This window comes from Cydia strobilella, chromosome 9 (assembly GCF_947568885.1).
Source record: "Cydia strobilella chromosome 9, ilCydStro3.1, whole genome shotgun sequence".
In the NCBI taxonomy this organism is placed as follows: domain Eukaryota; kingdom Metazoa; phylum Arthropoda; class Insecta; order Lepidoptera; family Tortricidae; genus Cydia; species Cydia strobilella.
The window spans coordinates 13,178,618-13,194,439 of NC_086049.1; the positions used below are offsets into that span (position 1 = coordinate 13,178,618).

Here is a 15,822-nt window from a genome sequence, read left to right on the forward strand (position 1 = left end):
TTAAGTAAAACCGCACGTGCCACTACCAGCAAAAAAGGGGTCGTGTAATTCCAATTGGCACCTGAGCGCGGGCTAGTCCAACGCTCAAAAAACCAGTGTAGGTGCGCTCTCCGATAACGCGCCTTTTGTTACGCATCTCGATGATACATTTTAGACTGGTTCTGTAGCGTTCGACTCGCCGGCACTCTGTACCCGTAGAGGGACCACACAAAAATCCGCAAATTATTTTTCCATTTGTTCATTTTGAATCATATTGCAATTTCCATAGTTGTAATTCTGTAACAGGTTAGTGACCGAACTATTTTTTATGCAGGTAGTGGCACGTGCGGTTTTACTTAACAATAGACAAATGATAAGTAGTTCGGGGCCAGCTACAAATCGAATGACTACATTCTACGACTCTTCTTTTTCCGAACAGACTCTAGATTCCTGTATATTCATAAATTTATAAGGCATAGGTGCATAATATACTTCTCTTTGGATCAACTTTGGATTCCTGATAATCCTGATAGATCATTAAGACGTTTTTATGGAGAAGCTGTCGTTCAAAGACAATAACACTATCCTCTTAATAGTTTTTGTCAATGTCATGATGAAAAAAATCCCATGTGAAGTTGCTGTCATGTTTCTAAATTAAAAAGTTTCTGAAAATTATTTGAAATATCTATACGTGAAATTGATTATTATGGCCAATAGAGACACTACAGATGCAATGCAACCTAAGCACATGACTTTCTCAAACTCGAAAGTGCCTATCATCGGATGCCTCCTAGACTATTTGGACATCGGCATTAACTACATATACAGCAGATCGTTACGGGGCGAGAAACTCCGGCCCAGCGACGCAAGGCCCTCCCTATCACCCACTTTTCTAGCTTTCGTCTGTCTTTTGCTTGGATTCATTGCCAATGTAAAGCTGGAAGTAGTGAAGTTTGACGAATCCCCTCTGAACTACGATTTGCATTTGATGCTGATGAGCAAAGAAGATAACCTTTATATTGATGAGATCGATCCGTCTCGTGAGTACTTACATCTCTCTTCTTCTTATTTCTACATATTTTACTGGAACTTGAACTTGAACCACAGTTGTAAGTTGTGGACTAAAGTTACCTGATTTGACGCTACCTGTCAGCCGATTATTAAAAGATGATTCTGTTGAAAATCACATCTATTGATATTGATGTACAATTTATTATTTTAAACATAGATTACTATCGATATAATGACTTAGCAGTAATTAGGTAAATAGGTAGGTACTTTCCAAGCTACTAAATCTTGTCTTGCCACTTTATGAATTAATTCATTCATAATATGTCCATGCAATTTTGTAGCTCGCTGTACCTATATACGATTAACCGAATTGCCTTAGGTACAGTCAACCAATGTGATTCCTAATAGGTCATTATAGAACCATGTCATGATGAACCAATTTGTTTATCTTCTACGACAGTGCTTATTGAGTGGTGTACGCCATTTATTATCTAGTAGGTAGTTCCAGCGACAAGGTTCTACAGTGGCCTAGGAATCAAATTAGTTGACTGTACAGTATTCGCATTATAAATCGTACGTAGGTATAGATTTCCAGCGTACACGCAAGTGCTTTTAAATTTCTTGAGTAGGTACCTAACCTATTACCTACCTATCCTGCGAAACGAAACGAAACACTAGCATCTGCCACTATTACTTACTGCAACAGCCCAAGCTTATTCTTGAATAAAGTGATTTTTGTTCATATTTTTACGTCCACATATCGTTATTGTAAATTGTACCGCGTACCTAATTTAAGTGATAATGATAGGCATGTGAGCGCAAAAGAGTGATATAGTTTGCTCACACATAAGGTACTGATACTGATTCTATTATGCCATTATGGTTCTTTACCTACCATAACTATACCTACTGAGCTTTCAGGTGTTATGTGGTGTATTGAAGCTTCTGACTGCGCTGCATTGCTCATCAGCTGTTCACTTATATGGAATTCTTCAAATGTGGTAAGTAAATTCTACCTTTCTTTGACGGATTAAGGAAACAACCGTTAAGAGATTATCTGTTTATTTTACTATTAGACTTTAACGACAGCTTTACCAGTATTCTCACCGGCCAACATTCCTACAAAGGCATCGTAGATCTTGTCGAAGCCCTCGGTAACGTGCTCTCTGGTCTTCAGTTGACCAGATTTGGCCCATTTAATCAGGTCCGCGAAAGCCTCGGGCCAACGCGAAAGCCATCGCGAAACGATGAAACCTTCAATTTTCAATTGTTTCGTCACTATACTCGGCTGAATTATAGAGGCTTTTGGTGTATTCAGCAGATCTTCGTTGTATGCACTTATACTTCCGCAGACGGCAACTCTACCAAAGTAGTTCATTTGAGAAATAATCTGGCTACTTATTTCACCTCCAACGTTATCATAATAGCAGTCTACTCCTTTAGGCGCAGCTTCCTTCAGAGCTTTCTGGACGTCCACAGTTTTATAATTGAATGCCTTATCAAAACCCAACTCCTTCTCGAGCCATTCCACCTTGTCATCGGAGCCAGCGAAGCCGATAACTGTACAGCCTTTGATCTTGGCGATTTGTCCAACGATGGACCCCACTGCCCCGGCAGCGCCAGTTACCACCACCGTCTCGCCTGCTTTCGGCTGACATAATTCCAGGAACCCGAAGTACGCAGTCGCTCCCGGCATGCCAATAGCTCCGACCCCCAGAGAATTGGACAGACCCTTTAAATCGGGAAGCTTGTAGACAGTGTTTAAGCTTAAAGCTCCGTCACCTTGGCTTGTATTAACGACGCTGTGGTCGCACCAGCCTTGGTGACAGACGATTCTAGAGCCTTCTGGATATCTGGGGTCTTTGGAATCCAATACTAAACTAACTTGGTAACCGAATTGGTCGTAGGGTACGGGGTAGCGGGAGTTGTAGGCGCGCTGGTAGGGATCCACACTGATCCATTCGGTTTTGATGAGGATCTCCCCATTCTTGATTGGAGGTAGTTCGGTTTCCACGACTTCGAAGTCATCCCGCTTGGGAACTCCCTGGAAATGTTTCTTCACGACATATTTCCTTTGCTTTACCATTTTAAACCGTATTAGCCGTTCTCTCGCGTTATCCAAACTGACGTGGTATAACTTAAACTCAAATATAAATACGATATGTCTAATCTATATTAACTAGATCGGAACATATGTACTTATCTAATCATTAAGATTGATTTTGCCTATTCATTCTCTATCACGTTTTAGTTTGGCCCAGTCAGAATAATCTTATTTGTAATAGCTCACTATCAGCGACATATTTTCTTGAAGAAAACCCGAGATATGTAGCAAGAGCATGCATGACATGTCCCTAGTCAAGGAGTGCATTTATTGGCGCGAAGTGTAAATGTCATTGTTATTTTCCGATTTAGGCCGCAGGTCTGCAACATGCGTCAACTGTAGGAAGCACGAGCACATGCTTTATGGCGAGAAGTGTTAGTGTAAAGTTATGTACGGTCCTACGGTACTCCAACATGTACGGTCACTACATACCTAACAGCTAACATCTCCCTTGGGATACCTACAGTAGAACCCGCTTAATACGATCACGTTTAATACGATTTCCCGCATTAGGTATACGCCATTTTACGCCGGGCTGGTAACTTTAGGCCTGTTGTCATACATTTCTTCCCGCTTAATTAATACGCCATTTAAAATTATATTATTATTATACATTACCCACCTTGCATCGTCGTACAATTTTACCAACTTTTGTATGCGGGTAAACAAATTGGGACCAACCATGCCGTAGGGTACGTTGGGTTAAGATTAAACGGGTTTTTCATGAAGGGTAAGACAAAAAATCGTTCGTATGCCGAAGAATAACGGGTGACTTTTCATTTTACCGCGATTCAGATACCTAATTTTGTAACCCTGACTAAGCGATCGGCTAATTGGTTCGTACTTACCTAAGTACCTACCTAAATTTCATTCGCTCATTATCGCCGCTCCGGTGTTTTGATATGTTTTAAGTTTCAATTGTTGTGAGTTATTAAATTCTTACCTTCATATGTGTTAGCGTTAGTTAACTAAAATAAATCATTACTTTAAGTAGTTTAAGTGAAACAGAAATATTGTTATTTAATACCAACATAAACAGAATATCATTACTCCGTCCTTTCTCGACTGATTTTGTAAATTCTTAAAAAGTTACGCGTTTCTGAGAAAACCAAATTATGACTAACGAAAATGTGGACAAACAATACATTATGAGTCATAATGTATTTTAAGTCATAATTTATGACTTAAAACTATATGGGAAACAATAGAGACCCGTTTGGCTTGCATCATAGGGATGGTTTTCCAATACGTGCAAATAAAACACCATATTGGGACAAACGCCGTCCACGAATGACATCCAAAAAAGGAAAATTAAAAGTCTTTATATTTTACATTGTATTATATATATTGGCTGAATATAATGATTAATTACACTTTGACCACAGCTTTGCCACAATTTTCTCCAGCTAGCATACCTACGAACGCGTCGAACAGGTTTTCAAAACCTTCAGTGATATGCTGTCTTGCCTGCAGTTTTCCAGTCTCTATCCATTTAATAATGTCAGCAAACGCCTCAGGCCAGCGATCCAACCATCTAGATACTATGAACCCTTCTACCTTCAGTTGCTTGAATACCAGTGATGGTTGCACGATCGTCGCTTTCGGCATATTCGATTCATTGTATGAGCTGATGCTGCCACACACAGCCACCCTTCCATGTGAATTCATCTGGGACATAATCTGACTGCTTATTTCTCCACCCACGTTGTCATAATAGCAATCGACTCCCTTCGGTGCCGCGTCCTTCAACGCTTGAACCACATTTGCCGTCTTGTAGTTGATAGCTTTATCGAAACCTAGCTCCGTCTCCAACCATTTAACTTTTTCATCGGATCCTGCAAAACCTATGACTCTGCAGCCCTTTATCTTTGCAATTTGTCCGACCATCGAGCCGACAGCACCTGCAGCGCCGGTCACAACTACAGTCTCACCAGCTTTGGGCTTGCAAATTTCTAGAAAGCCAAAATACGCTGTTGCTCCTGTCATACCGACCGTTCCAACTCCTAGAGACGGAGATAAGTTACCCATGTTTGGTAATTTGTATACTCTAAGCCAATCCACTTTTGATTTCTCTTTAGGATTGACGATGCTATAATCGCACCATCCCTTTTCAGAGACTATTCTGCAACCGACGGGGAATTCGGGCGCTTTGGATTCCAAGACTACGCCTACTTGGGCGCTGAATTGGTCGAAAGGGGTCTTGACTTGGGAGTTGAAGGCTCGTTGGCACGGATCCACACTGATCCACTCTGCCTTGACGAGAACTTCCCCGTTTTTAAGCGGTGGTAGCTCGTACTCTATCAATTCGTAGTCATCTCTTTTAGGATCACCCTGGAAATGTTTCTTGGCTACGTATTTTCTTGCCTTTACCATAGTGAAACTGAAATGAAAGATGAATCGTTAGAACTCTCATTTTTACTTTTACTACCAAAATTTTATTGAACGCCTATGCCTGTAGGTCCTAATAAGTTAGTAGCTTTGGCACAGAATAAGTAATAGTATTATCATACAGAACGGCTACGCACCGCCCCGCCCCGACTCGAATTACCTCGCCCCGCGACAGAAAAGCCTAGCCCGCCCAGTGAAAGATTTTATACGACATACGGTGAAATTGCGATTATGTTTTACAGCATAAAGAACTCTAAATTTTATACACTAAATTTTATCAAAATCTGAGAAAAGTGAGAAAAACGACTACATTAAAAACCGGCCAAGTGCGAGTCGGACTCGCGCACGAAGGGTTCCGTACCGTACCATTATGCAAACCAAACAAAACCGGCCAAGTGCGAGTCGGGCTCGCGCACGAAGGGTTCCGTACCATTATGCAAAAAACGGCAAAAAATTACGTTTGTTGTATGGGAGCCCCACTTCAATATTTATTTTATTCTGTTTTTAGTATTTGTTACATCATCTGTGAAATTTTCAACTGTCTAGCTATCACGGGTCATGAGATACAGCCTGGTGACAGACGGACAGACAGACAGACAGCGAAGTCTTAGTAATAGCTAGGGTCCCGTTTCAACCCTTTGCGTACGGAACTTTAAAAGTAAAAATGGTCCAAGTGCGTAATAAAAAAATTTTTTTTTTGCGTAATGGTACGAAACCCATCGTGCGCGAGTCCGACTCGCACTTAGCCGGATTTTTTTTACTGCATTGCTACTAACAAAATTGTTTAGCCAGACTATAGCAGGTGATGTGGTCCTAAACTGAAATAAGTGTCATTACATTAGGTTTTTATCGATAACAACTTGTGCTGCTGTTTTCTTTCACTTTGAAGTATTTTCAAACCAGGTAAGTACCTTATATTATAGTATTTCACTTTAGAAGTTAACTAGGTTGGTAAATGGCATTTTTGCCCGGCCGGTTAGTGAGATTTTCTGATTTAAACTGTTGTGAGACATACTAACATTAAATCATTTTACGGTTTAGACTCACTTGTTTTAGTCACTCGCGCGACATGTTTCGGAGAGCCTAGGTCTCCTTTCTCAAGCACTAATAGTGCGAACAGCGTTCACGACGACCGTGTATTGCGTACACGCTCGTCACGGTCGTCGTGAACGCTGCTCGCACTATTAGTGCTTGAGAAAGGAGACCTAGGCTCTCCGAAACATGTCGTGCGAGTGACTAAAACAAGTGAGTCTAAACCGTAAAATGATTTAATGAGATTTTCTGGTTGCGTTTTAAATGGATTAATATAATAATACAAGTAGGTACAATATAACTAATATAAGTATAGATGTATGTAGGTACGTAGGTATGTTATCTTGCAGACGCACTTATCACAAAAAAAATGCTGGGTGACAATGACTGTCATTAACAAACGTAATTACACAATTTTGATATCGCCAGTTCTTTTGGGAGTAGGTATAACAACAAACAATTTGTCATATCTATGTAAAATCTGTAAACCGGCCTTGTGACCTTGATTAATTATAAACTAGTCTGGCAAACAAGTTTTGTCAGTAACAGTAGAATAAAAACCGACCGGCGGAATAATAGTTATTTGTTTTATAAGAGGGCAAAGTTGTTGTTTAACCTCTCGTATATTGATACCCGAGCAAGCGAAAGATCTCAAAATTGAACCAAGAGCGTAGCGAGTGGTTCGAAAAATGGAGTCTTGAGCATTGCGAGGGTTTCAAGGCACGAGAGTTAAACAAATTTTGCCACCGAGTGAAACACAAATTTTTTCACCACACCAACACAAGGAAAACACTAAGTATGACATTAAGCCTTTTTTTGGCATTAAGTCCGCCATTTGTACATATCTCTTTGTTTGTGCAATAAAGTTTAAATAAATAAATATGAATATTCGAAAAATCGCTGGGCACTTTTGGATGAGACTAGCCCAGGACCGGGATAAGTGGCGTACACGAAGAGAGGCCTATGCTCAGCAGTGGGCGACTGAAGGCTAGAATAAGTGTAGGGTAGTGAAGGGCTCAGTGTAGGGACTCGCACTTGGCCGGTTTTTTTTGTGGTTATACCACTTAGCATAAGATAAATACAATAAGATTCTCTCTTCCTATGCTCCACTGACAGTCGACTCTTGCAAAACCTATACATCTAACGGAGGAAGTGAGTTACTATAATAAAAATGAATTTCGCAACTGTATGGCCATTTTTAAAATGAATAAAAATTTATTTCCTTACCTTTATTTATTGAAAAATGTGGGTGCAAATGTGGTCGGCGACGGCGGCGTCCGTTCAGCGTGACGCTCTCGAGATGAATTAATGTAATGAATACAAAACAAGCGAATGCGAGGAAGTTATAATTCGAAGATCAAAATATACCTCCATCTCTGTTGCACTAGAGTACACTTAAGCAATAGAAATGGAGATAACGGTATTTTGATCTTTCAATGTCGCGGTATTGCGCAACCTTGACTGATAATCGTAATAAATGAATAATAATAGCGTTCGCCTAACTTGATTTTTAGGGTTCCGTACCCAGGGGTAAAAACGGGACCCTATTACTAAGACCGCTGTCTGTCCGTCTGTTGCCAGAGTGTATCTCATGAACCGTGATAGCTACAGCTGAAATTTTCGCACGAAGGGTTCCGTACCATTGCGCAAAAAAATCACGTTTGTTGTATGGGAGCCTCAGTTAAATATTTATATTATTCTATTTTTAGTATTTGTTATTATAGCGGCAACAGAAATAAATCATCTGTGAAAATTTCAACTGTCTACTTATCACGGTCCATGAGATACAGCCTGGTGACAGACGGACAGACAGACAGACAGCGGAGTCTGTAGGGGCCGTTGGTCCCTTACACTTGCTTGATGTGGCTGGTAGCGTTGGTGGCGGAGGTAGAAATAATACACTGAAGGTTGGATGGGTACTGAACTTGTACTGAACGATTTATTGAGGAAAACCACAGGGTTTTTAATATAGTGGCTGTCTACGTGCTTGGCATTTAGGTGACATTTAACAATATTACCAATAAATGTAATTATAATTTTCTTAGATGATTCATACCCTTGACATTCCTATTATGCATTAATTAATCTATTTTCCATTTTCTTAATGTAACATGACGTATGCATAAAATATTACAGATCTTTAAATTGTAATACAAATTATAATTGATCTAAGATTGTAATTGACGTAATTGTATAAAAGTATAAGTTTGTTGGTTTGTGCCCTATTTTCCAATGGAAAGAGCAGTGTCTACCGACACAAGTATCTTTATACTTAATGGGAGATTAAGATATTTGCCAATTAAGGCGAAGTGTGGTGCCAGCATGATGCTAGGTCCAACTAGGTCTATGTTCATGTGTTTCGCAAGCAGCGCCATCTAGGTTGGTATTTGAACAACCTATGCCATTGGGGCGCAAGCGAATGCATACGAATATAGACCTAGTGTCTCCATTCAATTGCGATTGTAAGTACAAAACATTTATCTTGACTTAAAATTTACGTTTTTATCATTAATGCAAAATAAACGTTTCGCAAATGTTATGTAATATTCTGTCAGTGTATGCCATAGACATTTTATATATAAGCATTAAGCACTGTTGTGCTAACGATACTTTCGAATCCAATTCTCGTTTCTATCGAAAATAATGTACAGTCAACTGCAGAGTGCAAAAAAACTTCTATGCAGGGGGGTCACCTCTCTCTGCAGGTGATACCTACTAATGATAATCTACAAATTGACGGTTTTTCATCTTTTCCGTTAGACATTCTCATCAAACTTCTTGTCAAATTTTTAATTAGTTTTTATTAGATATCTCCCTTGTTGCTTGAAAAAAGTCTTCACAGACACACAGGCAGACGGTCGGGCAAAAAAAATTGATAGGTACTAACATAAATGTTCCTTTTATGTAAGTACAAACCCCTAAATAAAATAATAACAAATATTAGGGGACATCTTACACAGATTAGCCTAGCCCCAAATGAATAGACCGCGAGCCAGGACAGATTTGCGATAGCTCGTATAGTGGTTAACGGCTATTTATGATGAACCCTCGTGGATGTCAGCTGCCGCTCCGATGGTGGGTTGAGGAATGGCAGCCACCAAAACACGTAAAAAAAATTAGTTATCGTCTCCGGTTTGATACTTTGTCAGATTTGTCAGTTTAGATGCAATTGTGAATAAACGATACAACCGGCTGACGTTTTTTATTACACATAATAGCTTTAAAACTATTACCTGACAAAGTATCAATCGGGAGGCGATGACAAAAACATTTTTTTACATGTTCACTTGATCAGCTGACGGACTCCACGCGATAAAAATGGTCGTCAAAAAATAGAAAATGGAAATAAGTAAAAGGAAAAAATGAATTAAGAAATAATTTTTTAAACATTTTTATGAGCTTAATATTATAATAGATTATTCATGATTTTCCGAAATTATTGTATTCTTATTATTCTTACACTTTGACCACAGCTTTGCCGAAATTTTCTCCAGCCAGCATACCTACAAATGCGTCGAACAGTTTGTCAAAACCTTCAGTGACATGCTCTCTTGGCTTGAGTTTTCCACTCTTTATCCATCGAATAATATCAGCAAATGCCTCAGGCCAGCGATCCGACCATCTAGATACCATGAACCCTTCTACCTTCAGTTGCTTGAATACCAGTGACGGTTGCACGATCGTCGCTTTCGGCAAATTCGATTCATTGTATGAGCTGATACTGCCACATACCGATACCCTTCCATGTGAATTCATCTGGGACATAATCTGGCTGCTTATTTCTCCACCCACATTATCAAAATAGCAATCGACTCCCTTCGGTGCCGCGTCCTTCAACGCTTGAACCACATTTGCCGTCTTGTAGTTGATAGCTTTATCGAAACCTAGCTCCGTCTCCAACCATTTCACTTTTTCATCGGATCCGGCGAAACCTACTACTCTGCAGCCCTTTATCTTTGCAATTTGTCCGACCATCGAGCCGACAGCACCTGCAGCGCCGGTCACAACTACAGTCTCACCAGCTTTGGGCTTGCAAATTTCCAGAAAGCCAAAATACGCCGTTGCTCCTGGCATACCTACGGCTCCAACTCCTAGGGACGGAGATAAGTCACCCAAGTTTGGTAATTTGTATACTCCAAGATTAACCTTTGATTTCTCTTTAGGATTGACGATGCTATAATCGCACCATCCCTTTTGAGAGACTATTCTGCAACCGACGGGAAAGTCGGGCGATTTGGATTCCAAGACTACGCCTACTTGGGCGCTGAATTGGTCATAAGGGGCCAATATTTGGGAGTTGTAGGCTCGTAGGTACGGATCCACACTGATCCACTCTGCCTTGACGAGAATATCCCCGTCTTTAAGCGCGGGTAGCTCGTACTCTATCAATTCGTAGTCATCTTTTTTAGGTTCACCCTGGAAATGTCTCTTGACTACATATTTTCTTGCCTTCACCATGGTAAAACTGAAATGAAAGATGAATCGTTAGAACTCCTATTTTTACTTTTATTACCAAAATTGTATTGAACGCCTCGCCTATGCCTGTAGGTCCTAATAGTAGGAGATACGTTATATATGGTCGACCTTCGCTGTCGGACGGATAAAACTTATATTTTATGAAAGAAAATATGTTCCTGAACATAAATAAGTAGTAGTAAGAAATATGGTCAAGGCAATTTTTAACTAATTTTTGAAAAAAAAAAAAGATTTTTTTTCTTCAAATTTCACCGACTTGTCTGACGAACGAAATAAGTTCCAATGGAAACATACATCTTGTACAACATGATTCAATTAGGTTGCCTATCTTTTTCCGGTCACTACCTAACCTCCTCCTACCTATCCACCAAATTTTATCAAAATCTGAGAAAAAAACAGTAAATTTAGAAAGCGGCCAAGTGCGAGTCGGACTCGCGCAACATTACGCAAAAAACGGTAAAAAAATCACGTTTGTTGTATGGGAGCCCCACTTAAATATTTATTTTATTCTGTTTTTAGTAGGTATTTGTTGTTATACAACAAAACTTACGACAGGAGAGAGGAGAAATGAAGAATGATGATAAATTTACTAATAAAATATAATAATTTTTAAACAAATTTTCAATAATTTATAGAAAAACAAATCTTGATTCAGCCGGCTTCGGTACCATTAACAGGGTTTTGAATTTGGCAAATTCGTTACGAAAAAGTATATAGATGTAGGTAAGTTATCGTGCAGACACACTTATCACAAAAAAATGTTGGGTGACAATAAATGTCTTTTATCTGTATTTACACCATGTTAATTGTTATCGCCAGTTCTTTTGGGAGTACCTATATAAAAAAAATGTCGTATCTATGGTTAATAAACTACAGTCTGGCAAACAAGTTTTGTCAATAACAGAATAAAAACCGGCTAAGAGCATTGTCGGGCCATGCTAAGTGCAGGGTTCCGCACCGTAGTTAACCGTACCGCTACAATAGGCAACCTTGAACGGGGGCGTTTGGTTGATATCATGTAAAGGGAATTTTTACTAAGAAGGAATATCTTTTTGCGAAAACTCAAAAACGGCTAAACCAATTATGCTCGCTATAGTCTATATGGTTCATATGGTATATGGTTCATGGTTCAAACGTTAAAGGGGGGGGGGGGTCACAGTTTTTCCCTTCTGGAGCGATTATTTCCGAAAATATTCACTTTATCGACGTTTTGAACGACCTATCCAACGACAACCCTCACTATCTAATATAGGCAAAAAAAATATGAAAACGGCGAAACTATAAAGGTTCCTAGTTGACTACGGAACCCTAAAAACCTTCTAATCATCCCTTTTTTTGTGGTTACAACACTAGCATAAGAAAAATACATTATGATTCTCTCTTTTTATGCTCCACCGACAATGAAATCGACGTTGCTAAACTACATTATATGGATACCTACCTCTACATCTATTGGAGGATGCAGGAAGTGAATTACTATAATAAAAATGTAATTTCTGAACTGTATGGCAATTTTTTAAATCAATTAACATTTTATTTGCTTACCTGTATTTATTGAAAAGTGTGAGTGCAAATGTGGACAGCGACGGCGGCGTCCGTTCAGCGTTACGCTCACGACTATACTGAATGAATACAAAACACTAGCGAGTGCGAGGAAGTTATAACTCGAAGATCAAAATGTATAACCATCTCTGTTGCACTAGAGTGCATTTAAGCAATAGAAAATGGAGATAACGATATTTTGATATTTCAATGTCGCGGTATTGCCTGACCCTGACTGATAATAATAATGATAGCGTCTGCCATAACCATAAGGTACGTCTACATCTACAAGTACAACTATACGTATAGTACTTGATTTTTTAAAAACCGTTTCGTATGAAAAACGATTTTAAAACCGTCTAAATAACCTACCTACCCTATAAAGTCTAGTAGCTCTGTGAGCTAAGACCGCATTAAGCTTAGAAAATGTAAAAGTAAAAAATAATTATATTTATATGTACTTAATTATTTATTTATTTATATTTACTGTTGAGTCGTAATCACAGCGAACTCACAATAGCCTTAAGCGCCATGGCCGTCCTTCCAAGAAGTTACAGACATGATTTTTTTAAAATATTTTTTTAAGTTTACAGCTTACGCCCCTGACTGATTGAACACAATGATGGAATCAACTAATGTACAGTCGAGTTCATAAATATGTATACACTTCTACTCCTTAATCCACTGCAATAAGGTGAAAATATGTACACATATTTATGAACTCGACTGTACCTACCTAATTAAAGTTCTTTACTACTTATGTGAATTTTTTTAATTCACCCGTAACGCGATGTGTATGATAGGGCGTAAATATTATAGGGCGTTCCACGGAATCCACGGATTTGTCTTTAATGGTCGATTCCAGAAGTCATCGTTCACCGAATACATGTTCCTGCCCTGGTTGGGAGTGACACTGCGAGGACTGATCCTCCGCCAGCTCCCGACTGTAGCGGCCCTCATCTACACCATGGCGATCATCGACAGCCATCCTGTTAACCCGATGTTCTTGACTGTCTTCTCTTTTCTGTTCTGTAAGTGTCTAGCCTACCTATCCTTACTCTGGCAAAGAGGACTGATCCTCCGCCAGCTCCCGACTGTAGCGGCCCTCATCTACACCATGGCGATCATCGACAGCCATCCTGTTAACCCGATGTTCCTGACTGTCTTCTCTTTTCTGTTCTGTAAGTGTCTAGCCTACCTATCCTTACTCTGGCAAAGAGGACTGATCCTCCGCCAGCTTTCAACTGTAGCGGCCCTGGTCTAAACCATGGCGATCATCGACAGAGCCAACATGTCAACCCGATGTTCCTGACTGGCTTCACCTTTCTGTTCTATAACTGTCTAACTTGCCTGCTCCTGTCCTTCTGTTCTGTAAGTGTCTAGTCTGTTCGTCTTCTGGCTGGCAGTGACACTGCGAGGACTGATCCTCCGCCAACTCCCGACTGTAGCGGCCCTCATCAGCTCATCACACCATACCATGGCGATCATCGACAGCCATCAATGTTAACCCGATGTTCCTGACTGGCTTCTCCTTTCTGTTCTGTAAGTGTCTAACCTACCTATCCTTGCTCTGGCAAAGAGGACTGATCCTCCGCCAACGATTGTCGTCTTGGCTAGGCCCCTATGGTCGGGGAGCCCAAGAGGGGATTTTTGTAGTTACTCGAACGCGTCAGATTAAGATATGAGTGATATCTTGCTACCCCGTGGAGTCTACCTTTACCAATTTTAGCCGTCTATGTCGTTGAGCAGTTGGTTGGTGGGGGGTTCAACAAATCGTTAAGCAGATTGTGGATTTGGTCATTTTAGTCCAAATTAATGCTATAATTGTGCTAGTACTAAATCTTACAATTATTTGTACGCATTTCCTTAATCTGGCGGTTTTAATGTAAAAATCGGGCGTCGAAATTATGGTCGTTAGATTAAGGTAAATGCGTACAAATAAAAGTGTCATATTCAGTTTCAGAAAAATTATAGCATTAACTTGGACCAAAACGACCATACCCAACAAACACAACGATTTTTTTAACCCTCTCTACCAACCCCCCGAAATTAAAAAAAATCTGTAGACGCTTTCCTGCTCGCTGGAAAAGAAAACTTTATATAACCTCTTTGTCTTCTTATCATCTAATCATTCGATTCCAATAGTTCTCTACGACGCTCGAGTAACCACACATTTAGCATCGCCGGCTCCCCAGCTACGTATACGTCACTGTTCTAGAGATCCTGGGGGCCTACCGCGAAACACGTTCGGTTCTACGTCTTACCTCCCTGTCACACTTATATTTACAAGTGCGACAGAGGGGCAACACGTCGAACGTGGTTCACGGTAGGCCCTCTGGTCTATAATATCTGACTTTTTTTCGTATGTTATGTGTCGCAGTGTTGCAAGCGCGGATTTGCTTGGAAATCATTCGGACGTTGCGCGCGCGCTGGCAGCGGCGCGCGTTGTCGAGCGACGAGCGGCGCGTTCAAGTCGAGACGCTCTGGAGTAACGAGGAGGACGACGTGCCCAGTGTTGAGATGCGCAACTTTCTTTACTAGCTCCATGTGTCTGTTCATACCCTTTAAAAACTCTTAATGCGCAATCTGCGATTTCTTACCTGACCAACGATGGTTTTGCAATTAAAATTTGTCAAAAAGCAATTGAATTGAATTGTCGATATGAAACACAACTATGAAATATAGCAATCGTTAGTTCTCAGAGCCGGATTTTTTTGTTTCGAGAGAGTATGACTCTTAAATAACTCACTATAGTACGAGTTATATTATCCAGAGTTACAAGCGCCAAGCCTGGAGCTGGAGATGATGTTGATGCTTGTGCGCGCTGCTCGCGGTGCGCGTTGTCGAGCGATGAAGACCCGTGCACGTGCAATGCGGTCGAGACGCCTGGGGCAGCGAGGTGGGACAACGTGCCCAGCAGCGTGGGTCGAGCATGCATGTACAACTTCCTCTGAAGTTTGTGCGAAAAGAAAAGAGGCGTGAAATGTATGGAAACAAATTCATTCCACGACTCTTCTGTTTCCGCACAGACAGACTACTAGCATACCAGCCAATTTAAAATTGTAACCTAGCAATAAAAAACCGGCCATACTTTTTAGTATTTGTTGTTATAGCGGCAACAGAAATATATCATCTGTGAAAATTTCAACTGTCTAGCTATCACGGTTCATGAGATACAACCTGGTGACAGACAGACAGACGGACAGCGGAGTCTTAGTAATAGGGTCCCGTTTTTACCCTTTGGGTACGGCACCCTAAAAATTAGTCAACAAGCCAAATCTGTCATGCTT

General features: G+C 40.3%; 4 protein-coding genes across 4 annotated transcripts; 1 reads left to right on the plus strand and 3 right to left on the minus strand.

Moving 5' to 3' along the window:
• The first annotated feature begins 643 nt into the window (after positions 1-643).
• LOC134744428 (uncharacterized) lies at positions 644-15,093 on the plus strand. The gene is made up of 4 exons (XM_063678241.1): positions 644-1,019; positions 1,912-1,991; positions 13,398-13,563; positions 14,913-15,093. The coding sequence occupies exons 1-4, from the start codon at positions 686-688 to the stop codon at positions 15,071-15,073; spliced, it is 741 nt and encodes a 246-aa protein (XP_063534311.1). The 5' UTR covers positions 644-685; the 3' UTR covers positions 15,074-15,093.
• Positions 2,026-3,138, minus strand: LOC134743913 (prostaglandin reductase 1-like). Its single transcript, XM_063677548.1, has one exon. It carries the CDS (start codon positions 3,074-3,076, stop codon positions 2,063-2,065), a length of 1,014 nt encoding a protein of 337 aa, XP_063533618.1. The 5' UTR covers positions 3,077-3,138; the 3' UTR covers positions 2,026-2,062.
• Positions 4,440-7,812, minus strand: LOC134744405 (prostaglandin reductase 1-like). The gene is made up of 2 exons (XM_063678212.1): positions 7,742-7,812; positions 4,440-5,474 (listed from the first exon to the last, which is right to left on the minus strand). The coding sequence occupies exon 2, from the start codon at positions 5,465-5,467 to the stop codon at positions 4,463-4,465; it is 1,005 nt and encodes a 334-aa protein (XP_063534282.1). The 5' UTR covers positions 5,468-5,474; positions 7,742-7,812; the 3' UTR covers positions 4,440-4,462.
• Positions 9,883-12,602, minus strand: LOC134744341 (prostaglandin reductase 1-like). Its single transcript, XM_063678116.1, has 2 exons — positions 12,536-12,602; positions 9,883-10,979 (listed from the first exon to the last, which is right to left on the minus strand). The coding sequence occupies exon 2, from the start codon at positions 10,970-10,972 to the stop codon at positions 9,971-9,973; it is 1,002 nt and encodes a 333-aa protein (XP_063534186.1). The 5' UTR covers positions 10,973-10,979; positions 12,536-12,602; the 3' UTR covers positions 9,883-9,970.
• Positions 15,094-15,822: the final 729 nt, after the last annotated feature.